The 25,898-nt window shown below is 50.5% G+C and overlaps 1 protein-coding gene across 1 annotated transcript in view; it reads right to left on the reverse strand.

The window, feature by feature from the left end:
- Positions 1-5,624: 5,624 nt before the first annotated feature.
- Hnrnpul1 (heterogeneous nuclear ribonucleoprotein U like 1) overlaps positions 5,625-25,898 on the reverse strand; it is a 30,541-nt gene continuing 10,267 nt past the window's right edge. The window contains exons 6-15 of the mRNA XM_051162634.1: positions 24,852-24,951; positions 22,838-22,950; positions 17,103-17,369; positions 16,240-16,362; positions 16,015-16,143; positions 10,066-10,234; positions 9,229-9,525; positions 7,927-8,216; positions 6,332-6,523; positions 5,625-5,758 (exon numbers count right to left, since the gene is read on the reverse strand). Of these exons, the coding sequence (XP_051018591.1) occupies positions 5,642-5,758; positions 6,332-6,523; positions 7,927-8,216; positions 9,229-9,525; positions 10,066-10,234; positions 16,015-16,143; positions 16,240-16,362; positions 17,103-17,369; positions 22,838-22,950; positions 24,852-24,951 (1,797 nt within the window). The 3' untranslated portion in view covers positions 5,625-5,641. The remainder of the gene's footprint in view (positions 5,759-6,331; positions 6,524-7,926; positions 8,217-9,228; positions 9,526-10,065; positions 10,235-16,014; positions 16,144-16,239; positions 16,363-17,102; positions 17,370-22,837; positions 22,951-24,851; positions 24,952-25,898) is intronic.

A 25,898-nucleotide genomic window follows, 5' to 3' on the forward strand; every position in this document is an offset into this window, starting at 1 on the left:
TGCGAGTCAAGAGGAGTCTTTAGTTAAGGGCTGGCCGGGCATCAGGGGAAGGGGCTCAGGCAGGAGGCGGCTGGATGCCGGCACACTCACAGCTCACATTACTGAGCACCCACTGTGTTCTGGGCAATGTTCTAGGTCCTAGACAGATCCTGGGGAGCAAGAAGTTCCACGGTGATGCTGTGCACAGCCAAGAGCCTAATTAATCAACAGGACCATGTAATGTGGTAGGTGCTTCCCTGGCTATGCAGAAAAACAAAGACAGCCGGGCGTGGTGGCGCACGCCTTTAATCCCAGCGCTCGGGAGGCAGAGGCAGGTGGATCCCTGTGAGTTCTAGGCCAGTCTGGTCTGCAATGTGAGTCCAGGACAGCCAGGGCTACACAGAGAGACCCTGTCTCGAAAAACAAGAAAATAAGAGATTACTCTAGGTTAACTGTCCTAAACGTAATAAGACACACTGAAGACGGGCTGAAGAGAGAGGGCTCAGTGGTTAAGAGCACTGGCTTGCGCGTCCAGAGGTCTCAGGCTCGATCCCAGCACCCACACAGCAGCTCACAACCATCTGTAACTCCAGTTCCGGGGGACCTGACGCCCTCTTCTGGTCTCTTGGGCATCAGGCACACATACGGTAAACAAAACAAAACTAAGAGAGACTGCAGGAGATCAGACACACACATAGGTGCTATGAGGGTGGAAGCAGAGACCAGAGTGCAGTGGCTACAAGCCAACAAGTGCCAGAAGCCATCTCTGACTGGAAGGGACAAGAAACAGCCTGTGAGGGAGCCAGGCCTTGTGGTTGGTTTCTGTCTGGTAATACTAAGATCAGATTTCATTTCTGTTCATTTAACACACCCAGCTTCTGGTCACACTGGGACACATGCAGAATAAAGATCCGGTTGTGGTGGGTGATGGGTAAGAAAATAGGGCGCAGTGTGTAAGACTTTCTGGAGAAGTCAAATGTTTGGAAGGCATCATATGGGCCAAAGGGCACATTTTTTTTTTCTTTTGGTTTTTCTTTTTGTGAGACAGAGTTTCTCTGTGTAGCCTTGGCTGTCCTGGACTCGCTTTGTAGACCAGGCTGGCCTCGAACTCACAGAGATCCACCTGCCTCTGCCGGGATTAAAGGTGTGTGCCACCACGCCCGTTTTTTTTTTTTTTTTTTTTTTTTTCTTTCGTTTTCTTTTGATAAAATACATTGGAGTGCTAGGACTACAGGCTGCAGGCCTGCTCCATCACAAGCAGTGTATACAGGGCTGCTGGGGATTGAACCCGGGCTTCGGGTATGCTAGGCAAGGATTCTACTAGTAATCTCCTCAGGACCCAGGCTTCCCATCCTCCTGCCTCAGGCTCCTGGTTATAGGCCTGTCTCCCTGCGTCTTGGAGGTATGGCTTAGTGGGAGCAAGTATAATTAGCATTCATCAGACCCAGGATTGAGCCCTAAAAAATTTAAAAGATATATACAATTTTATTATGGAAAATGTTTTATTTTTGAGGCAGGACCTCACTCTACAGCGTCTCATTTTATGACCGAACTCACTGTGTAGTCCAGGCTGGCTTCAAACTCAAGGCTGAACCCTGTTCCATCCCTCCCCCCACCAAAAGCTGGGCAGTGGTGGCGCACACCTTTAATCCCAGTACTTGGGAGGCAGAGGCAGGTGGCTCTCTGTGAGTTCGAGGCCAGCCTGGTCTACAGAGTTAGTTCTAGGACAGCCAGGTTACACAGAGAAACCCTGTCTTGAAAAAACCAAAACCAACCAAACAAACAAACAAAAGAAGGCTGATCTCCTGCCTCATTCTCCCAAGTGCTGGGATTACAGGTGCGAGCCACCATAACTGGAAATTATCAAAGACGGGAACACACAGAAGTAGAGCGTGTAACTTGCTGTTCCGCTTCGGGAACTCCCAATTCTTAGCTGCCAGGTGGCTTCAACTCTACCTCACCCCACATCAGACTACCAGACAGGTTATGGTGGCGCAGGGCTGCACGCCCAGCACCTTGGAGGCTGAGTCAGGAGGAAGGCAATTTGGAGGCCAGCCTAACTATAGGAAAAGATTGACTGAAAAAACACCACCGCCACCAAGGCAACAGCTGTGGGAAGGCAGGAGGCAAGTGAAAGGCACTGAAGGTGCCATGGAGAACGGGCCGCAGACCTTGCGGGGCACGGAGGACGGGGTCCGAATGCAATGGCAGCTGTTGGTTTGACAGAAGTGAGCTTGCACGGGGCAAGAGAGCGCGCTTGGGGGCGCAGGAACGCTCCGCCTGGCCGGGAAAGGTAACGTGCTTTGAAACGCTATCTGAGACTGGAAGAATTTGCAATAGGGTTTATTTCTGCTTTGAGGCGTTGGCATGGTTAAGAAATGGGGTAGTTTAGGATACGGAAAGGGGTTCGTCTCGAAGAAAACGGGGGGAAACGTCCACCAGCCACACGGCCGAGGAATCTGACCCCCAAAGTGGAACAAGGGCTGAAAGTGCCGGTAAGCTGGGGTCAGGCTTCCTAGAGAGTCCTCTGCGCCTACCGGAGCCCTATCCCGGTCACACCTGCACGAGCACCCTCCCGTCGCCTGCGCCTGCCCAGGGCCTCACCATCATCGGGCTTCCTCTCCGCCGCCAGGGCCTCCATAACACTTCTCTCCGGTTCACTAACCGCCGCAGCGCGCTGCGGAAGCCAGTCTGGACCCTAGGCACCTGTAGTCACTTCCGGCTAGTGCATCCGGCCGAGTACTTCAGCTGCACCCAGGCACCAAAGTTCCGGATCAAAGCTGGTCCTTCTTTGTGCGCATGCGTAGCACCGCCCCCAGCAACCAGGGTCTCCTCAGCCTATCAAACTGGAAAATCAGCGGCGTGTCCTCTGTTGACGCGCCAGGTGCTCAGGTGGCTAGGGTTTGGGATGGTGCTTGTTTGAGCATCGTCCAGGAACTGCAGCTCGACTGTGCTCTTTAGCTAAAAACTGTTTATGTTGACTAGAGGACAGTTTATGGGAGTGGGGCTAGAATGCACTCGATGGGCAGCAAGCATCTCTAACTGCAGGGCCGTCTCACCCACCAATGCGCTCTTTGTAGGTTTGACTTTCCCCTGTCATCGCACCCAGCCTGTGGCTAGCGTGAGACGAAGTCAGGGAGAATATATTTGTGTTTTCAAACAAGGAGAAAAGCTGCAGATGTGAAGAACGAGCTGAGGGAATTCGCTGTGGAGAAGGGGGTACGGGGGACCAGCCCACCACAGGCTGGGTCGGAGGCTTTCGGGTGGGGATACAGCCACAGCTGAGACCTGAAGAGATGGGCAGGAGTTAAGCATCTCAGGGCCAGGCCTGGCGGCGCAGGCTTACAATCCCAGCACTTGGGAGGCAGAGGCAGGTGGGATCTCTGAGCTCGAGGTCAGCCTGGTCTACAAAGCAAGTTCAAGACAGCCAGGGCTCTGTCACACAGAGAAACCCCGTCTTGGAAAACAAAAAGTATTCAGGCAGTTTGGCTGGCATGGATAAATCCCGGCGCTGTAATGCTTTACTATGGCCAGGGCAAACAGCACTCAAGAGGCAGCAGCAGAGAAATCACTGAGGTTTTGGCCCAGCCTGGTCTTCTGCGAGTTCCAACTAGCCAGGGTTTCACAGCAAGGCTTTGTCTCGGAAAGCAAGATATGTGTGAGGCTAGTCATCAGTGCAGGCAGTATCTGGGGAGGGGGACCAAGGAAAGGAACTGGGGAACGCTTTATGGAAGCTGGTGCATTACTGTAGAAACAGGCTTGCGAGAGTAGGTTTGTACCCCCGAGATATGGAAAGGCCTAGCGACTGTTACTGTGGCATTACCAGGAATGGCCAGCAGAGGGCACTCCTGCCCAGCACATGCCTGCCCAGTCTAGGGCCAGCGAGGACCCCCACTCCCTGGCAGCTCCCAGAGCAAGTTGACAGGTGCCAACAAGTTCCCTCCTCAAGCCCTGAAACTACTCAGCCTCCTTCCTGGTGTGGACTGTGTTGTTGCACCCAGGGCTTGGTGCACTGTATGCATAGCCCTCTTGTTGCTTTTGCCTTGAGGGAACTGGGATACAGGCCTGTGTCTTTTGATAGGTTGTATCCCTTCAAAGGACCCCCAGTTCCTACAAGGTGGGCTTGCACAGGAGAGAAACGAGAGGACTACAGAGTCCAACCCCAAAGCTCAACCTCCATTTTCGTCTTCTCCAGAAAAGGCTTTCCATTACTCCAGGGTCTCTTTAAACACTTAAGAGCTGTCACTCATTCCATTTTGTACTCCTTGGAGACCCGGAAAGTGGGGTGGGGGGTGGGGGCTAGGGCCACCTCTGCAGCGCTCAGGGTCCCCAGCACTGTCCAGGATGGAGGAACAAATGGGAGGCAGCGCAGGGCTTTCCTGAAAGCAGCATCCAGGACAGGCCTTAGGGGTAGGACTATCCCCAATACACCCAGGGATGGCCCTGAACCAGCCTGGTCTCTTTCTTAGAGGTCCCGCTTGCCCGTCCCCTGCCTGAGCAGCATCTGGGCGGTGCGAGGTACAGAGCCGTCTTGTTTATATGAAGGAGTTAAGCATTCCCCTCTGAAGGCCTCCCATCCCAATTCAAGGTCAACTGCAACAACACTTCAGGGTTTCAACCCTGCTTCCTTCCTGACAGGAGGTGCCATGTCATTTATTGAAAGAAAACAAAACAAAACAGGGGAAAACATCTCTAAGTGCAGTTTTAAAAGTCTGGTTAGAATACCTGGGTAGAGGGGCAGTGAGAGTAATCAAAGGGACCACTGTAAAACTTTGGGGGTCTGGCACCTGGAAAAGCAATGCAGGGGTAGTAGAGGAACTTCAGGGTCTAAAGGGAAGCTGCCCCACCCTTCCCTTCACCCCCTCACCCACTTAAACCCACCAGAAACTACCAAGACTCCTGGAGTAAAAGGTTTCAAGTTCAATAGTCACACTCTCTCCAAGTACAAAAAGCAGTTACAATCCAACTGAACACAGATGCTTGTGTGCAAAGTTACAGGGGACTGAGACATCATATAAAAAGTTAGGTTAAAGGTGATTTTGTTGTTTTGTTTCGAGGGTGTGGCTCTTCCTCGGTTACCTGAACTCAGCAAAGAAATGGTTATTTGATAAAGTATCAACGGCTGACCCACATTAAAAACAGACAAATTCTAAAAAAAAAAAAAAAAAAAAAAAAAAAAAAGCATAATTACCAAAAAAAGTCACTGCTTCCTCCCTCTGCATTTTGCTTTTTAAACTTTTTTTTTTAAGTTTTTGATTTTTTTTTTTTTAAATCCTGAAAAGTAGACAGTAAAACAGCTCCTGGAAGAATTTACAACCAACTGCATGAGTCTGGGAAGCCAGGGGTAAGCTGGGTGGGGATGGGCAGACAGGCAGGGCCTCCCCAGTCACTGTGGCTCACTAGGTAACCAAAGGAGAGGAGGATTCTTCAGTTAAAAAGGCAGGGAGAGGAGGAAGTGGAGGGACAAAGAGAAAACAGAAGGTCACTGTTGCCTGTTTGAATCCAGAGGAAAAAAATGCCTGGCCTGTATGAAGGGAGAAGGCCCTCTGGGAGAAGTGGGCTAGAGAGGCAGCCCTGGGATAGCTCTGTCCCCAGCACCACAGGACTCAAGAGGGGATGGACGGGCCGAGGCAAGCGCTGGCAGTGCCGCTGGCCCGGCCTGCTACTGTGTGCTGGCGCCCCCCTGCGTGCTGCCGGAGTAGCCTCCATAGTCGTAGTTCCCGTAGTACGGCGGCCACTGGCTCTGGCTCTGATAGTACTGGCTCCACTGCTGGGCATACTGCAGAGACAAGGAGGCAAGGATGGCGGTCACCTCCTCACCCCTCTCTGCCCCTTCTCTCCTCCTGCGCTCAGCGCACTGGTCCTTTCACAGAAACCAAAGTGCTGTGGAAAGGTAAGTGCTGACCTGATGTCATAAATGGGAAGGCAGGAAGTGCAGTCCCAGTCTGTGGCTTGCTGGCTGTCCTTTTCAGGTATGGTAGCCCCAGAACCAACATGGAATAGAAGCTGGAAGCCCCTGGCTGCACTAAGGCCCAGCTGAGCCAGGTAGGCTTGCTGCATTAGGGGCCAGTGGCAATACACCTCATGTTTGTCTTTTTGAGAAAGGGTTTCTCTGTGCAGCCCTGGCTGTCCTGGAACTGGTTTTGTAGACCGAGAGATCTGCCTGACTGCCTCCCAAGAACTAGGACGAAAAGGCACGCACCACCATGCCCGGTCCACACCCGTTTTTAAATCAGCCAGTAAAGACCAATTTACCAAAAGCCCATGTTTCAGGAATAGGCAGGAACCCAAGTCTGAAGCCACAAGTCAATACACACCCGAGACTGCTCCCCAGACTTCATCTTGCACGTACCTGTTGATACTGGTTATAGCTGGGTTGAGGGTAGGTCTGGGCAGTGGGTGGTGGTGGTGGGGTATATGGGGCAGGATTATAGGGGCCATAGCTCCCATAGTTGTAGGCAGGTGGTGGTGGAGGCGGAGGCGGTGGAGCTGTATAGCCCTGGGTGTAGCCTCCTTGGTTGTACGGCGGCTGGCTGTAACTCGGCTGAGTAGAGAAAAACACAAAAGCTCCATGAGACAGACAGCGCAACACTAGCATGAAGGCAAGTCTGCTCTAATGTGCCAGGACAGGTCTGAGAAGCAGCAGACAGACCCTAGGCCTGTGCTCTAAGACCTGAGGGCAGCAAGGGCATGTGGCCTTTCTTTTTTGTTTTTTCGAGACAGGGTTTCTCTGTGTAGCCTCGGCTATCCCAGACTCGCTTTATAGACCAGGCTGGCCTTGAACTCACAGCGATCCGCCTGCCTCCGCCCCCCAAGTGCTGGGATTAAAGGCGTGGCCGGCGCATGTGGCATTTCTAAGACCTGCTTCACCATCTATGAAACAATCTCAGCAGAGCCACCCGCTTGACCTGTCTTGCTCATTCAATTAGCTTGCCTGCACCAAGTGCTGAGCACGCAGTAAACGGTGGCAGTAGACCCTAGGAGAGCTGCAGCTGTGCAGGGCCTCTCCCCAGCAATACTGACATCATTCCCATTAACACTACTTACAGAGGAGGGTCAGTGGTTAAGAACATTGGCTGCTCTTGCAGAGGACCCAGGCTTGGTTCTCAGCACCCACAGTGACTTACCACTGTTGTAACTCTGGCTTCAAGGAACACAACACCCTCTCTTGACGTTTGTGGTGCACATACATACATACATATAAGCCAACAATTACATAAAGGAAAATTTAAAAATAAAAAATCTTAAAAAGAAAACCTAAGTAAGGTTGTCGGGCTAAAGTCATGCTACTAAAAATGACTATGCAGGCCTGCCTTGTCCCAGAGCCTTCACCAAGCTACAGAGATCATCACCTCACAGGAACCTCATAAGTAAGTTCTAGTAATGTTTCTGGTCCTTTACGGGGAAACAAGGAGCAGAGGGGGTCAGGCTGAATGTTCAAGGTCAGAGCCAGGTGCCTACAGGGCCAAGCTCCTCCTCTGGGAAATGCTCTGGCTAGATGGCATGGAGGAAGCACTCATCTGTGCTGCTCCCCGGCATGTAAAAGGTGCTCAGGAAATGGCTGTGAAGTAAGAGATTGCTCCAGCCCCAAGGCACTTGTGCACAGCAGAGCCCAAGCACTGGCTTTCTAAGACCCGGAACAAGGCCTGGAGCCAATAAAGGTCACCATCCACCTTGGGACCCTGGCCTCCCATGACGTGCAGGAGGCGACTCCACTGTGTGCTTTCTTAAGGACCAAGTGAGGCCAATGACAGAGCTAAGAGACACAACCATGCTGGTGGGGCCAGTGCTTGCAGCATTGGAGGGATTTGTCATGGCTACCCTTTGACACAGATGAACAGCTGCAAGGGAGAACGGATAGGCTGCAGGGAAGAGCGCAGACCCGTGGCCTGTCCCCTTCTCCTCAAGTATGCGGGCGCATGCACGCACGCACGCACGCACCCTGACCTGTGGAGGGCTGTAGCTGCTCACTGTAGGGGTGCTGGTATTGGCGCTGGAGCCAGGGATGTTGCTACTTTTGTTGTAGCTGCTGGCCCCTGGGGGGTTCCGAGCAGGGCTGTAGCTAGGTGGTGGTGGTGGCTGCTGTGGCGGTGGTTGTGGTGGCGGTGGCTGTTGCGGCGGTGGCTGTTGCTGGGGAGCCCGGTTATAGCTGCCTCGGTTGTTGGAGTTGTTGTTATCTCTGTTGTTGTTACCCCAGCGGTTTTGGTTGTAGCCACCGCCTCCACTGCGGTTGAAACCTGCATTGGAAAATTCATGTATAAGACACCTCAGCACGGCTGGAAATGCCCAAGATTGAGCTCAACAAACCAAAGAAATGCAGGTGCTCTATGTGAGCTTCCCCCAGACCCTTGGCACACTCGCTTGTCTCTGACCTAACACCTAGAGTCACTATGTGCAGCCAGGTCAGTGTGCGTGTGGCTCTCCCCAGCTGGTAACACACTGGTAGGATGTCTGGGAACAATGGTGAGCCCCAGCAGGCAGCTACAAGCCAGTCGGATGCAGCCACTAAGTTGGGCCAAGCGGCCTCTCCTGAGCCTTTGTACCGCCGTTTCTTGAACCTGAACCCCCCAGCACAGCAAAAACAGGCTCCACGGGGGCCTTCTCCAGCTGCTTCCTTGTTTATATGAAGGTTAATTTGCTGTCATGAGGTTATAACATCCTTGGCCACTGAAGTAAGGTCTATGACATGTTTAATTTATATATTTATATTTAAAGATTTGTTTCAAAGACATATTTTTTTAGTTTGTGTGTGTTAAGAGGGGACTGGGTACCCTGGAGTCACAGGCTGTTGTAAGCAGCTCACTGTGGTTGCTAAGAACCAAACTTGAATGCTCTGGGCTGCTGGGCCAGCCCCAAGGCCCTTGTCTGCTACCTTATGATCACACGCTGCTGCAGACACCAGAGCACTTACTGAGAAACTGGATTCCTAGGTCAACTTAGCTGTGTAATGGTGGGCACATTAATTTCTCTAAGCTTTCTTCTTCACATATTTTTGAACCAAAAGGCAGTCCTAATATTTGCCTTGTTAGAGCGACAGATAGGTCCCAAGATTCCTCAAAGAAACGTGTGTTCAGATAAGGGATGAGCAACAAAGAGACAGCACTGTCATGTGCAAAGGGACCCCTGCTTCCATGCGTCAGGCTGGGAGAAGGCAGTGGGCAGCCTGGGGGCTGCAGAGCGCTGCCTCCTGCCTGCCCTTCCTCACAGCCTGGCCTTGGAAGGAAAGGCTGGAGGAGGTAAACGTCTCACCTCCTCGGTAGTTGCCTCCTCCGCCACCGCTGCCGCCGCCACCTCCTCCCCGGTTCTGAAAGCCTCCTCTGTTGCCTCCAGGAGGAGGGCCTCGGTTGTCGTATCGCTGGAAACTGCCGCCACCCCCACGGCCTCGGAAGCCACCGCCTCTGTTGTCAAAGCGCTTGTCAGGGGGAGGGCCGGCCTTGCGGCCTTCCTCATTGTACTGCCTCACCAGCTTGTCTGCCTCCTCCCGCTGGAGCTCGATGAACAGAACCTCGTCCAAGAAGTCCCCCACGTCAGGCAAGGTGAAATTGGCTAGGAGGAGAACAGGGAGAGCAGGTCAGCACGTCTGACCCGGTGCCCTCCATCCTCAGAACACTGGTTCACCCGAGCAGGAAGGCTGAAGGAACGAGGCAGATGACAGGACAGAGGCTAAGGTGGGATCCCACTGCTTGCGGCCATCACTGGCAGGGGCTAACCAAGACTTTTTCCCAGAAAGGAATTCGGGCCCCTCAGCCTTGGTTCAGGGAGCTTTGGTGGCAAGTGAAGCCACACACCTTGTTAAACACGCAAACTGAAGCTTGCCCAACTGCCAGATGTGGGAGATGGTGCAGGCCTTCCATCTTGGGCTCTACACACACTTTCCCTTATAACACTCCTCCCCGTCCAGCCTGAAAGTTCTTCCCCGGACTGAGGCTGGAGCTGTTCTCTCGTATGTGGGAGATGGAGAGACAAAACAGAAGAAAGCGGAGAGCACAGAAGGGATCATCGTCAGGAGCTGGGAGGGACAAGAGGAAAGCATCCTTTCTCTTGAGGACGCTGCTGAGACAACGCCCAATAGCCGCTGTCTCCTACCTTTCATTTCTAAGACTGCATGATCTGGGACATCTTTCCCTTCTTCATCAGTTCGCTTTATTGTGCGGTCTTTGAGGTCCTCATCAGTTGGACAGATTACAATAGCTTTCCGCTGGAAGCCTTCAAATGGTCTCATTTTCCGTCTCTGGGCTGACCCGTAAACATTCGTCTGAGGGCAGTCAAAAGGCGAGAGGGTGAACAATCAGAGCTGTCTCTCTTGCAGGGCATGACGTAGGGGAGCGATAAGAAAGGTGTAAAAGGGATCCTCCCAGGAGACGCAGGAAGTAAGTCTTCTCTTTCTAGACCGGGGTCCACCCCAGCAAATGAAGGGACTTAGGAAACACACAGAGTTCGGCTTCCAATACCTGGGCTTTCCTTGTTATCCTATCTGCACTGGCACTGCAGTTCAACAAAGCCTTTCCCTGCTCTTTAAGGATTATGTGTCTGCAGCACCACATTCACCACATGAGGTCTAAAGCTTAAAGAAAGAGCCTCGCCAGCCGTCCAGCGCCAGCCGTCCTTCCCAGAGACAATGCACTGTACTTGACATAGGCACTTCTAGAAGTACTTAGGTTTTGCTTAATATCAACAGGATTCCTACAGCATGTATTCCTCTGACTCATCCTCCTGCCTCAGCATGAGTGCCAAGATTACAGTTCTAAACTTTTTGAGACAAGGTCTATCATGTAGCTCTGGCTGTCTTGAAACTAGACCAAGCTAGCCTTGAATTCACAGCGATCTGCTTGCCTCTGCCTCGTGAGTGCTGGGATTAAAAGTGTGTGCCACCATGCCCTACCTAGTGTTTTTTTCTCTTAAATAGTCAATCAATGGAAAGACCATAACCCACTAGCCCTGACAATTGTGCAGATTGCTTCCATCAATACCTTACATCTTCTCTCCTGGTCCTCAAAACACTAGCCTTACCCACAAGTCTACCCAGGGAGACTGACAGTGTGCCGGCCTGTGCTTTTCCAAAGTGCAGCTGGCTGCTGCTTTGTTTTTCTTCCCCGCGGCAGTAGGCAGCTGCCTCCTGGGTAGAATACATGTAATGACCCAGAGTGGCAATAACACCATCCAGTGTCCAGCCCTTTGCCAGGCTGTGTAGGGTTAGATGGGAGGAGGAACAAAGCACGACAGAGTTCGAGCGGCTGCTCTCCTGCAGGGAGCACCTTGAAAAGAGTAGCAGCTTCCTCTGTAACATCAACTTACCGTGGCTTTAACTACCCATCTCAAGCCCTGTAAGGGCAAAGAGTATTAGAGCCTCATGTCCACCACTGTGAAGATCCTGTTAACGTGACCTAAAGCTCTGGGCCCTGGCTCACCTCCAGCACTCAACCGACGACACAAGCCTCCATCGGCAATGACTGTCACTGGGCGGGGTGCTGTGGGTATTTATACTGTGGTGTATGAGAGAGGCTTCCCAATGCAAACACCAGGATAAACTCAGCCTGAGGAAGAGATGACATAAGGGATCCTTTCCAGGATTGCTGAGGCACCATCACAGACTGGTGGGAGATCCAAGCTGTGGGAGCAGCTGTTCTGGTCCCAACCCAACTAGCTCCCTGGCCCAGGCCACACGTCAGGCTGAACACTTATCTCTACTTCCTTGACTATCACATGACCTCAGGACGCAGGTCCTTGCGATTGCACGTCTCCTCCCCAGCACCTTTCCTGAGAGTGAGGCATTGGGCTCCCTTCAGCGAACTGTTAAGTTTCCTCCTGACACAAAAGCCAGTGTGGGCGGTGGGCATCCGGGTGAATGTAGCCCTGACTATTTGCTGCTAGCCGGGTCCATTCTGTCTGGTGCCCACAGTGACCCTGCTCTAACCTGGGAGGGCATAGAGAAACACCATCTGGTCACCTGCTACAGTGTCCTTGTCCTGCCGAAGTTCCAATGAGGGATACAGAAAGAAGTAAGCTGGCCAAAGGACCAATCTCTGCAGCTTTACAAGATGAGGGCCGACTAGACTGGACTCGCAAGTGGCTGACCTTTGTCTGGGATGAGATGTCAACCTAAGGAATCTCCTTGGACGCTGAGAAGCCAGATCTAAAAGTCTATCTCCCCTGCTGTTTCGTGGGCTTGGGAAAGGAAAGAGGAGCGGTGCAAGTGCTGGGTTTTCCTGGAGGAAGGGGGATGAACTGCTGGTGGCTGTTACCACAGCAAACACAATGAGGTCAGAGCCCTGGGGCGAGCCCTGCTCTTCGTGGTCTCTGGGGGCTCTATGGCTGTTGCTAGGAGATAAGGACAACAGCAGTCAGCTTTTCCAGGCACGTGGACCTGCTGCCCAGCTCCCGCTCCTTCAGCCCACAGTGCCTGAGGATGCCTCTGTGCTCTCAGGCTCCAGACCACCTCCAACCCCAGAAAGTGAGCCGGGAAGGCTGGGTTCTTAGACATGGTGCTTGGTAAGTTCTGCTGTGGGACAGACTGAGCACACAAGGACACAGCAGACACAGATGGGGACTTCTTTTCTTGTCATATGCAACAGGGCCAGTCTGGCAGCAGAGAAATTGGCTGGGCCCCAGGGAGCACATCTGGCAAGGACAGTTTGCTCTGGCTCAGTGAGATGCATCCCCGTGGAAGGAAGTACACACGCAGACGAGAACTGGTCGGAATGCCAGGGACGGAGCCGGCTTGAGGCTCTGGGGACAGTGGGGTAGAGGGGAAAAATCCCCTCCAGCGCCTGCTAACAACAAAGTTTGCTTTGGGGCTCTACTCTAGACCTAGGTTCCTTTCAGGTTTAAAAAAAAAAAAAAAAAAAAAGAGGAAGTGGCATCAGCCAGAAGGGACTAGAGTGGGACTAAAATCAAAAGCCAGTCAGGGGCTCACAGTGTGGCACTGGCTGACCCGCCCGTCTCCTGACTGCTGGGATTATGATACGCACCATCACACTCAGCTAGAACCAAAGCTCTGAATGTGAGGCTAAGTCAGCAAACTCGTCTCCAGTCCTGACTAACGCCCAGCCTGGTCTAGGCCCTACAGACTGTACCCAGATCCAGGTAGTTTGGACAACTTTGTTGTATCTTAGAACACACAGCTCCTACTGTGTATTGTTTCAAGGCCAGAAACCTCGTTCTAGCGGCTTCCCACCCATAACAAAGCCACCTAGAGCCACAAGGATCCCTGCTCCCCTTGGAGCTTTCAGTAGCCAGGAAATTTTAGTCATGTTTCCCACCCCCACCTTCCTGCACATATGACATGGTCCACACCGCTCTGAGGACATGGCTCGGCTCCTTCCTTCTCTCTCATCTGCTCACTTACATCGCGACTGTAGCCCCTCCCTCGTTGCCTCCTGTCCCCCCCTCATTCTCCCCCTGTCCTCCCCTACCACCTGACCCCAGCCTGCCAAGCCTCACCTGGACTGCCTGCATCCTCTTCCTCTGTGGCCTGGCCTGGCCTCTTCCCTTCTCTTTGCGCAGGTCTCCCTTCTGAATGGTCTCCCTGGTTTCTGCTGCAGACCCACCCACCTGCTGCCTGGGAAGTCACAATACACAAGCTTGCCTGACTAAAGGCAGACTCCTTGTTTCTCCTCTAGTTGACCTCTATTTTTGATATTCTAGAAGCTTCTGTCTGACAGCCACATAACTGAAGAAGCTGCTGAGGTCATTTTGGGATGAGAGCTGTGTCTGTCATGAGATACAGTCTAGTACAAGGGCTGGGGACCTGGCAAAGGTAGAATCCTGGCTGCTCAGTCTCAGCAGGCTTGTACAGGTGAATTATCTCCCGAGGACGGGCACCTCTGAAGTTGACACAGGTACAAAAGAGCTGCACAGAGTGCGACCTAGGCTTAGAGTCTCTGAGTAAAGGGACTCAGCACACAGCACGGGTCTCTTTAAAGTTCTATCCTAGCGAGGAGACAGCTATGCATTATCAATGTAATCCTCACATGTGGGTAGCGCCAGGAATTGCTCAAAACCTTTGCTTACATTCATATCACTTCCCCTTTCTCATAATCTGAGTTTTCTGGAACACATTTTTGGGGTTTAGGCTAAAACAGGAAAAACCACTGGCTTAAAACCCTTTCTTGGCTTCACTGACCCAGAGCTTCAGCCGCTGGCTCTAGCTCTTTGCTTTGGAGGGCAGGATCCTTTGCTTTAGGTTGGCCTGGACCTTATGGCCTGATCTGCACAGACCATAGGCAATCTGGTGCAGCCCCAGTCTCGACCCCAGTACCAAACAAGGAAGCACCAGTTAAGGCTGGTATCAGTTCTTCTTTGTGCCTGGCTGAACTGCGGGACAGAAATGGCACACAGTTGGGCTAATCTGACCAGAGAAACGAGGAAAGGACAGGCAGGGAATTCTTCTGATGACTCCAAAAGAGGAACCTTAGGGCATTAACCCCATTAACACCGACCTCTCAGAACAGTAAGTCCACCCCGGGCACAGAGACAAGACACGCATTCCAAAATGGTCTAAGAGGCAAAGTGAGTCGGGGAGCAGCGAAGATACAGGCTGACTGGGAGAGTGCTTGTCCGGCATTTGTAAGGTCCTAGGTTCAATTCCCAGTACGAAGAATCGAAGCCAAGCATCTCCAGAGAGAAGCTGAGTGGTACCTCCTTACTGACAGGGCTAAGCTAAAGGAAAACCAGAGATAACTTATATACAGTCCTCAGCTGGTCTGTGTAGGATCTTCAATCTTCTCAGTATGCCAACCCCTGATGCTAGCTACCAGCTCCTTTTTCATCACGCCTTTAAAGTCATGGCACCAAGTAGTCAGTGCCACACATAGGAGGCACTTCAGCCATGTTACGCAATGAGGCTTTACAAGGTGACCTATTTGTTTCCTTACAGGGTCTTTCCACCCACCCCCACCCCCAAGCCCCCGCCAGACAGGGTTTCTCTGTGTAGCCTTGACTATTCTGGACTTGCTCTGTAGACCAGGCTGGCCTTCAACTTACAGAGATCCGTCTGCCTCTGCCTCCTGAGTGCTGGGATTAAAGGCGTGCGCCACCACACCCAGCTTACTTAAGAAAGCACGACGATATAGTTTAACAACAGTAAGTAAACACCCTTTGCTGCTATGTAATAAAACCTGCATGACAAATGTCAAGTACAACGCTGTGCAGGCAACAAACATGTGGCACTCATTAGACACAGGGACTCTAAGCTACATTGAGGCCACCCACTCTTTTGACAACCTGCTGAATGTTTCTGTTCCAATGCGAACTGATCAAACCCCACCCCTACCTGAGATGTAGGTAGAAGCAGTGTTAAACATGTGCTCCCACGCATAAGAATGTGCCCAGAGACGCTTGAGCACTTTACTCTGCAGAGTACGTAATGACACACACAGCAGCTGCTCTGAAATATGGAGCTGTGTGAGGCCTTAGGCTCTCGGTCTGCAAACTAGGACGCTGAGATTCACAGGATAAAGTTGGCTACCCACAAATGCATAGCTACCAAGTAGCAGCTTTGGGGCTCAAGCTTAGCCTGTGAAGTCAGAAATCTTTGCTTCTTGGGGCTAGAAAAATGGTTCAGTGGTTAGAAGCACTGGCTGCTTTCCCAGAAAACCTGGGTTTGACTCCCAGCACCCACATGGCGGCTCACACAACTGTCTGTAATCCATTTCCAAAGATTTGATGCCCCCTTGTGGCCTCTGTGACCCAGGCACACACGTAGCATGCTCAACAAGACGCAGGCAGAACACCCGCACACACAAATACAAGAAGAAATCTATGCCGCTTTCATCTGGCTCTGTGACTCCTGCCTCAGAATGAGTGAATGAGATAGAAGGTCTTGGTCATGGCCCCAAAGTCCACCAGACAGGGCTTAGAAAGTGGTGTGAACAGACTATAGCTACCCTCACGTGTGGCGTATCCCTGGGCAGCACAGCCACTACAGGGCACAGTGGAGGAATGAGAAAAGGGTGGATGGAAATTCCCACGCAGCGACTAGGTCTCCTCCCCTCTGCCAAGAACCAGCGGTCACAGGGTCACAAGGGTCACAAGTACCTGATCTAGGATGTAGTTGCGCTTCTTGCGGGCAGCAATCTGAATGAGGCGGTTGAGGCACTGAGTGGCCTGCTGGATCAGGACATCCCAGCGGCCAGCATAGTTCCGCTGCCGACGCAGGCCCATCACCTGTGGACAAGAGGCAGAAAGGCGAGTGGAGCCTAGGTATAGGTCAGCACCCAAAAGCTGGGAGGCGAGTAAGGCAAACTCACAGGTCATCCTTACCCTCATCTTATCCATGATGGCATTGGTACCCAGAATGTTGTACTTCTTGGAAGGGTTGGAGGCTGCGTGTTTGATGGCCCATGTGGTCTTGCCGGCAGCAGGCAGGCCTACCATCATCAGAATCTACAAGAACAGGACAGGGAAGGGGTGCTGTGAAACAGCAGCAGCATGTGGCATGGTGGCATAGCACCACCCTGGCTCTTCCAGGGGTCCTGAGTTCAATTCCCAGTAATCACATGGTGGCTCACAACCATCTGTAAGGAGATGCAGGAAGAATACTGTGCTCATAATAAATAAATAAATAAATAGATAGATAAATAAATAAATAAATCTTAGGAGGAGGGAAGGAAGGAAGGAAGAAGGAGGAGGAGGTTGTCACAATTTACATCACCTGGAAGGCCAGGGTGGGATGCCATGAATTCAAGGCAGGTTGGGGTAGAGACCATGGAGCATTACAAACAAAAGAAACAAAAACTGGCAGTAGAGCTAATAGGAGCCAAAGGCCACTTGTCACGCTCTTAGCCCTGAGAGAGTGGGAAGGTAGAACTGCTCAGCCGTCACCAAAAGCCCTGGCTGGCAGGGCGCACTGCTCTCCTGTGCTGCTGGGAGGCGGCCTCTTCCCCCAGACTCAGGGCTCCACGAACAGCAGCGTGCTCACGGGTCTTTGGAACTTCACCCTCAAATCAAAGCAGCTTTTCAACTCCAAGCTCAACCCCAAAGAGCCGGGAAAAAGAAGTCCTGTACCCAACTTTACTCAAGTTTTTGTCCCTTTCATCACACACAAGCTACTTAGTGTCTGTCCCTCCTCTGCCTTGGTGGCTCTGGAGAAGGAGCCACCAATTTAGTCCTCTGGTCCCACTTACCTCACAGTCTGCTTTGCTCTTTGGTCCAATGGTGCCCCGGATCCGCTCACTGAGGGGAAGGTGCTGGATGAATGTAAACCCTGGCAGGACAGAACAGTAGGGCTCTGCCCTCTGCCCAAAGTTAAACTCCACAGCACAATTCTTCACTAGGACATGTGGGTAGAGGGCCTGACCCGCTAAGGCTTCCTTCTGGATTCGGAAGGCAATGCCCATCCACTTGCCGTTCTTGGTGAAAGAGAGCTCCACATCATTTCCACATTCAAAGTCCTAGGAGAGAAAGCCGGGGGTAAGCTGGCGTGCTGTGGACACCATAACCCAGTACCTGGAAGGCTGAGGCAGGGGGAACAGGAATTTCAGAGCAGTCTGGCTTATATGAGATCTTGTCTTAAGAAACACTAACTGTAAACTCAAGCACCAGGAGCCACAAGCCTGAGAGTCACGCAGGCATTAACAAGACAACCATTTTTCTGGACACCAGTGTATTCTCCCTTGGCATACACACGAGTGAGGCAGCAGCAGGAAAAGTTCAGAGACACTCTGCCCAATACCAAGAGGCTGATAACATATTTGAATCTTGCGCTTAGGCTGAGATAAAGATGAAGGCAAAGGAAATCTTGCCTTGTCCTGCAGACTGACAGGGTACAGACAGAGGTGAGACTCCTGAGTCCAGTTCTACAGATCCCACATGCTCCTTGGTACAAGCCTGTTGATCTGGACCCCATGGAACTCAGGGGCCAGTAGAGAACCAAACAAGGAGTCTCGGTAGTGTAATCAGTGAAAACACCAGGGGTTTCTTGGAGGGAATTTGTAAGTTAGGTCTTGCCCAGTAAATGAAAGTAAGCCATGCGCACAAAACCTTGAGGTAAGAGAATACAGGTTAGGTGCCCTAATACACAAAAGGCAAAAGAAAAGTAACCTCAGACATGCTGGGAAGGATTCATTCATTACATTGTTTACTGAGCTACTCAAGTTTAGTGGATCCTATTTTGTGGCCTTCAGCAAATTATTTTGTTTCTCTATGGAAAAGGGGGCAGGGGGGTGCACAGAGCTGAGCTAGGTTTGGTGGCACACGCCTTTAATCCCAGCACTCAGGGAGGCAGAAGCAAGTGGATTGCTCTAAGTTCGAGGCCAGCCTGGTCAACAAAGCAAGTCCAGGACAGCTAAGACTGCACAGAGAAACCATGTCTCGAGACAACCCCCTCTGCAAAAAGGGCAGGCAGTGGTGGTGCATGCCTTTAACCCCAGCATTCAGGAGGTGGAGGTAGGCAGATCTCTGTGAGTTCGAGGTCAGCCTGGTCTACAAGATCAAGACAGCCAGGGCTACACAGAGAAACCCTCTCTCTGAACAAAACAAAACAAGGTGTCGTTGATATTTCATACTACACACAGGATCACTGTAAGCATGACAGGGCATTTAACACACAAGGGACTATGTTGGATTTGAGCTCTCACTACAAACTGCAGATGTCAGGGGCTGGGCCTGGAATGGTGGGGTAGAAGCCTGGCCCCTCCCTAGGGTGTAAAAGGCTCTCCAAGTTACCCCTAAAGTTTAAAACCATTGTGGATGGCCAACGCTGCTCCAGGAAGACCGCTGTGGGGCTGCTGGTGGGGGACATAGTTAAGCTTCAAACCAGGATGAGACAGCAGACTCAACAGAGTACAAGTTCTAGTTTCTGACCACGGGTCAGAATGCCGTACTCTGAGACTAGGAGACTACCCAAGTCTGTCCTTCAAGGAGCAGTGTTCCTCTATCAGGAACCTTCACGCCTGTAACTCCTTACACGTCACAGCTAACGACCACATTAGGCGGGCACGCTAACACAAGCCCAGCGAAATTCTGCGTGTAGCAGAGTGTCTGCTGTTCTCTTCCCACGTGGAGACAAGTGGTTCCAGTCACCTTTGCTTGGGCTTGCACGTGTCACCTGACTTGGGCAGCAACTCTACTCAACCAGAGGCTGCTGCTAACAAGTATACCCAGAGTCATCTGTCCAAGGCAGGGCTGCTGGGTCGGCTCTATGCTGCCCTCTAGGCTGCAGTAACTCTACTTCTTCCTGTTGAAATGCACCATCTACTCTGCAGTTGGAAAGCTGCTTGGTCCTTTTCTCCTTGTCAATTGAGGACGTGAGCTCTTATACAAACACGCGCTGTTTCCCAGCTACTGAGAGAAAGATGGTGAAGACACGATAGATACTCACACCCAGGAGTGGGTGTGAACTTTCAAAAGAAGAATCCTTGCTGGCACAGTGGCTCACACCTGCAATTCCAGTACCTGGGAGGTACAGTGAGGATCAGGAATTCAAGATCATCTTCAACTACAAAGTGAGTTTGAGATTCTGTCTCAAAAACCAGCCTGGGCGTGGTAGTGTACGCTTTTAATCCCAGCCCTTGAAAGGCAGAGGCTGGAGGGTCTCTGTGAGTTTGAGGCCAGCCCTCTCTCTATAGCGAGTTCCAGGGCAGCCGAGGGCTACAGAGTGAGATGCTGTTTCAGAAGAAGAGGACCTGGGTGACCTACACTGAGCTGGTTTCCGTCCCCTGTGCCTACATGGCAACTACAAACTGGCTCTACCTCCAGTTCCAGGGGACCCGATGCCCTCTTCTGGCCCCCTCAGGCACTACATGCTCTGCACACACGACTACAAAAGGCAAAACACCCATATCCATGAGATAAAATCAATCTGGGCCCAGAAAGGTGGCTCAGGGGCTAAGAATACTTGCGGCTCTTACAGAGAACACAGTCTATCTCCAGCACCCACACAGCACCTCACAAACACCTGCAACTTCCTTCCAAGTGACTCTCTTCTGGCCTCTAGGGGTGCCAAACACACACACACACAGTATACATACATACATTCATGCAAACACTCATAACATAAACTCATAAAATAAAAACAAACCTAAAAAAAAAAAAAGAAAAGAAAAGAAAAGAAAAGAAAAGACCTCCCTTGAAGTCTTTCAACTACATAGAGATGATCTGGCTGGCCCAGGATAAAGCCTGGAGTTTTCACTGCCATCTGCCTGCAGAAGGTCATGCTGATACAAGGGTTTGGAAACCATGGCCACAGATAGTCACAATTTGTTGGACGTGCGTTGCTGGCGGCAGCTAGCCTTCAGTACTTGCAAACACAGGGCTGATGACTTGGCAAGGAGAGTCCTACTAACAAAGCTGGAGGACCCAGGCTTGGACGCTCAGGCTCAGGGGAAAAGCGACTGTGGTGCATGCGCTTGTGACCTGTGAGAGCCAGGGAGCAGACAGGAAGACCCCTGCAGCTTGCTGACCAGCTAGCCTCCCCAGAGTGATGAGCTCCAGGTTCAATGAGAGATCAACCTTCTTGCAGAAAAGGTAGACTACCAGATTTGGTGCCATCTGCTTTTAATTCCAGTATTTGGGAGACTGACACAGGGGCATCTTAGTTTGAGGCCAACTTGGACTACCTAGTGAAACTTTGTCTTAATTTACAGTTAGACCAGCTTCTACAGGAGGGTCCTCTGGCACCTGCGTCATAGCTGATAAATCGTAAGACACAGTATTCACCAAGTGACCACTAAGGAAGAGAACTGGTCCATCAACTACGGTGGTAAAAAACAGTGACCACAGAAAACACAAACACACAAAAAGCCCCAAACATTCAAAACACAAAGAAGGCCTAAAAGGCTGGGCGGTGGTGGCGCACGCCTTTAACCCTAGCACTCAGGAGGCAGAGGCAGGCGGATCGCTGTAAGTTCAAGGCCAGCCTGGTCTACAAAGGGAGTCCAGGACAGCCAAGGCTACACAGAGAAACCCTGTCGCAAAAAAAAAGCAAAAAGAGGGCCTTTAGGCTTCTGTTGTCCTATGAAAAAGATCTTAAGGTACAGAGTTAAACAAAAGATGGAATGAACTGCTGCCTTTTGTGTTAAAGAAACAAAGTGTCCTCTCTCTTGTATTTGGATACAGAAGCCCTCAAGCAGGTGCCTCCTGTGTGCAGCTGGGCCATAGGAAACAATGGGTGGAGGTAAGAGCTATTACACTCTTTAGGATCCTTGTTTCTCTCTTTAAATCACCCAAAAATTTAAAAATGCTTCTGAGTTAGCTCCGCCTCACTTGTGTAGACACTGAAAATCTGTCAGGATATACTATTAAATGGGAAAACTGTTAAGATTTCAAGACTAAAGCCTGTTGCTGGTGGCACACACCTTTAATCCCAGGAGGCAGAGGCAGGCGGATCTCTGTGGGTTCGAGGGCAGCCTGGTCTACAAAGTGAGTCCAGGACAGCCAGGGCTACACAGAGAGACCCTGTCTCAACCTGTCCCCATCCTACTCTAACAAAGGTCATAAAATTCACAGAAAGGCTAGAGATCTGTTCCAGACTAAAGAAACTGAGACAGGACAAGAGAAAACAACACATTCCTGGCCAGCTCCCAATCAAAACTCAAGTCACTAAAGCAAGTCAATGGGACAAGTGACATCATTTAAATATGGGCTGATAGCAGCTGCACATATGGCAGGAGCATATCAATCTCATGTCTAATAAGTATACAGTTTAAGATGGTAGATTTAAATACACGTGAACTATTATTAAGGATAGGAACTATGCAGCCTCCTCTCAAATACAAAAAAGAAACAGAAACATGCGCACACGCATGCACGCGATTAAAGCAAATGTGGTAAATGGTAAAGGTCTGGGAGATTTTTGATTTCTATTCTTCTACAGTTTGTTTTGGAGGTGCTGGGGTCTTTGTCGTTTTGCTTTCTTTTTAAAGATTTTTATTGATTTGTTTTTGTCTCTACCTTCTGAGAACTAGGATTGTAGATGCATCTCTGCAGTTCCATGTGACAATGCAAACTGAACCCAGGGTTCTGCATACGCAGCAAGCACTCTATCAACTCAACAGCCTCCTAGTGTCTCTAAGTTTGAAATCACCTTCTGAAGTTTTTTGGTTTTTTTTTTCCCTTTTGTTTTCTTGAGATAGGTTTCTCTGTGTACATCCCTGGCTGCCCTGGAACTCAACGATCTGCCTGTCCCTGCCTCCTGAGCGTGTGACACCACCACCCAGCTGAGGAACTCTTTTTTTAAAAAAAGGAGTTATGTGAACAAATTAGGGCAGAAGAGAAATCCTGAGGACAAATCCTCTCGGCAGTCCCTTCCTCGGGGGCCTCATGACAGTCTGAAGAGGTGCTACTATGTGCCACCTATTAGTCTAAGTGCTAATGGGTTAAAACTCAACACAAAGGAGGTAAGTGGGAAAATTTAAGGAGGCGCCAAAGCTGAAAGCTACCGTGCAGCCGTGCCTGCTGCTCACTGCTCTCAGGGCTAATGAAGCAACATGGGCACCGTCCACCTTCTGCTTCTGCTTCTCTGGAAGGCAGTGCATGATGGGATGTCAGCTCAACTAAGGTCTGGTCAAGCAAGTCTGGAAGATGAGGGACGTCAACGGGGGCCAGAACCTAACATAACGCGTTTCCAAGTACCCTGGCTATTTTCTAATAGAGGGAAGCAATTCCACAGGCAGAGGGAGCTGTGTAGACTTGGGGTCTCCAAATCTTCATGATACTATCAGTGAGCTCTGCATAAAGACAAGGGTGGCTGAGTCTCACACGAATCAGTAATACCTATTCTGGAGGAGACGATATCAGATAGTGAAGGAGACAACAGCATGTGAAGAGGGTGGCTCAATACGCACAGACAATGGATACCGTAGCCTAAAGATCTAGTCAGGCACCAGGGCCCTGCCAGCTCCCACAGGCTGCCAGCACTCACCGCAAAGCAGCCAATCACATCGTTCTCTGCAAATTTGTCTCCGTAGTTTTCAAAGCGACTATTGGTAGACTTCTTCCCTGTGCCTCCATAACCATAGGAAAAAGGCTCTTCACCTGAAGGAAGGCACAGGCAGGTTAAAGCTTAGATGGACCTGACTCAACACCTTCACAGCTGCTACACATTTCTAATTTCAAGACAAAGCCATTTTCTTTACTGTTTTGAGACAGCCTCACTGTGTAGCTCTTGTTAGCCTGGAACTCACTTTGTAGACCAGGCTGGCCTCAAACTCACTGAAGTCCACCTGCCTCTGCTTTCCAAGTACTGGGATTAAAGGTGCATGGCCACCACCAACATTTCAAAACGAAGAGCAAGATAAAATGAGATGATGTGTGCTTTTTAGACTAGGTCTTACAGATGCCCAGACTGGCCTCCCACTCTCCGCCCTCAACAGCCGGAGCTCGGGTGTCTCATCACTGTGCCTGCTCTGGCCTGGGATTCTTTTTTGATGAGGTTGGGTCTCATGCAGCCCTAGGTAACCTCACACTCATTAGAGTCAGGTCTGTCCCCAAACTCTGATCCTTTCACCTCCAAGTGTGCCACAACTCCTGGACTAATTATTTCTCTTTAAAGACTTTTAAACATTTTTACCTATGTGTAGGTGTGCCTGCCTGAATTTACATGCACCTTGCAAGGCTGGAAGGCACTGGATCCTCTGGCACTGTGGCTGTAAGCTGCCTGATGCAGGGGCTGGGAACCAAACCTGGGTCCCCTACAAAAGCAGCAAGGACTCTTTTATTTTTTAAAGGATGCAAATAATTCTTTTTAAAAAAAAGAGAGATTTCTTTTTATGTACGTTGATGCTTTGCCTATGTGTATGTCTGTGTGAAGGTGCCAGATTCCCCTGGAACTAGATTTAGAGATGGTTGTGAGCTGTCATGAGGGTGCTGGGAATTGAACCTGGGTCCTTTGGAAGAGCAGCCAGTGCTCTTAACTGCTAAGTCACTTCTCTAGTCCCTTGACCTATGATTCTTAAATAAAGAACGCTGTTGGATCTAGGAAGCAGCAGTTATTTTGTGCGGATGGGCATGTGTAGAGGGGTTAGATGACAACCTTGAAGAGTCAGTTTCTCTTCCTCCATTTTTCTGAACACAGGTCATCCTCAGACCTATATACCAAGTGCTCTTACTGGCTGAGCCCTAACCGGCTTTCTTTCTGTGGGTATGTGGTGCTGAGGGCTAACCTCACATATCTACCTTCAAGGATTTCTCTAAAGTTGACAAGTAATTACAAGAATAGGAACTTAAGCAAAAACACCCAATTAATTTAAATAAGCAAAAAAACAAGACACAAAAAACAGTAGGGTTGGGATGTAGCCCAGTAGCCTAGCTTTTGCAAGGCCCTGGGCTCAACTCCCAGCACCCACCACAGGGGAAAAAAAGAAATTGCTATATAATGGAAAATTATCCATTGGCCAAGAAACCATACTTATTTCCAAAATTTGGCCCATTATATATTAAAAGAAAACAGACTACATAAAGGTTCATAGCATGACCCAGTGTGAGTACGTATGTCCAGGAGATTGTAGGCGGTCCCTGGGCTGCGCCTTATGAAAACTCATCTTCAGCTAATAGACCCTGGCTGCCTCTGCTGCTTCGCTTCTGCTCTAGGTTCTACTCTGGACAGAAAATCCACCAAGAACTCGGCAGGGTGTAAGAATTTGTTCTGGTATGGTGTGAGGGCAGAAATGGTTTCAAGTAAAGAGAACTTTGGCCCCTCTCCTGAAAGACAAGTGCAAGAATTAGCTCTGAAAAAGGGTCCTTTTGAGACAGGTTTCAGCTGAACCTAGTATGCCTCATGTCAGGCAGTGACACAAGATTGGCAGCTGCACCTGCTTCCACCCCAAGGTAGGTGTGCTTTGAGTCTGACACTGGGAAGAGCAGCTTAGAGGCCTTGAGAATCTAGGAGCAGGGGCTATCACTCTCTACTAAGGACTGCCTGGCTGACCTCTTCTTACCTAGCTGAGTGCTGCAAGAGTCCAAGGACCAGCCAATACGGACAACGTGGGGGTCGGGCTCTGTAGATGGAAGGTGCTTCACGGAGATTTCCTCATTGATCTGAGGACAGAACACAAGAAGGCTCAGGATGGATTCTCAAAGCTGCTGGGTTATGAGGCGATGGAGGGGGTGTTTTAGGCCATTAGCAGTGACAGGGCTGGAATGGTGGTTCATGCCTGTAATCTCACACTCAGGAGGCAGAAGCAGGAGGACAGCCACAAATTCAAGGCCAGCTTGAGTTACACAGTGAGGCTGAGGCCAGCCTGGACCAGTGAGATCCTGTCTAGACAGACAGACACAAATCAAAGATAAACAGATACGAGAGGAGCTCAAGCAGCTCCCACGAGCCTGCTGCTCTAAGAGGCCACAGAGTGCCCCCAAATACACCTCCCCTTGTCAGTGTGAACACTGCTAGAGGGGGAGTGAACTGTCACTGGGGAAAGCACCTGCTCAGCAGCAAGAGGCTGTGCACTGGAACCCTTGCATCATCAAAACAGACAGCAAGTGGTGCACATGCTTTGTAACCAAGCAGCTCTACATCATCCCTAGCTGTCCAAATATGGAAATGTGGGTTTGCAAGGACACTGGGTGCAACATTCTTTTCAGAAAAGCCAGGAAGAAAACCATCAATAAAAAACCAGGCCCATTATGGTACAATCAAGCCACAAAACAAATTTAAAAGACAAGGCAGGACTAAAGTAAGAGTAGGGAAAAATGTGCAAGACACAGTAGCTAGCAGCAGAAATAGAAAGTTCCTTTGACACCTGTGTTGCCTGCCCTGTGCTCTCCCTCTAAACAGAAAGGATAGGGATGGAGCACAGGACAGTGCTGGCTTTTTAATTTCATATTCTGTGCTATCTAATTACACCACGACAGCTACCTGATATCCCTGTACTGGAACTGGTTTGCAGCCTTAGAAAGATAAGCACATTCCACTGACTACCAGACAGTTTTCATATTATCTGTATCTGTGAAGTACCACTCTGTCTTATTATAGACAGAAAAAA

Source organism: Acomys russatus, chromosome 19 (assembly GCF_903995435.1).
Source record: "Acomys russatus chromosome 19, mAcoRus1.1, whole genome shotgun sequence".
Lineage (NCBI taxonomy): Eukaryota > Metazoa > Chordata > Mammalia > Rodentia > Muridae > Acomys > Acomys russatus.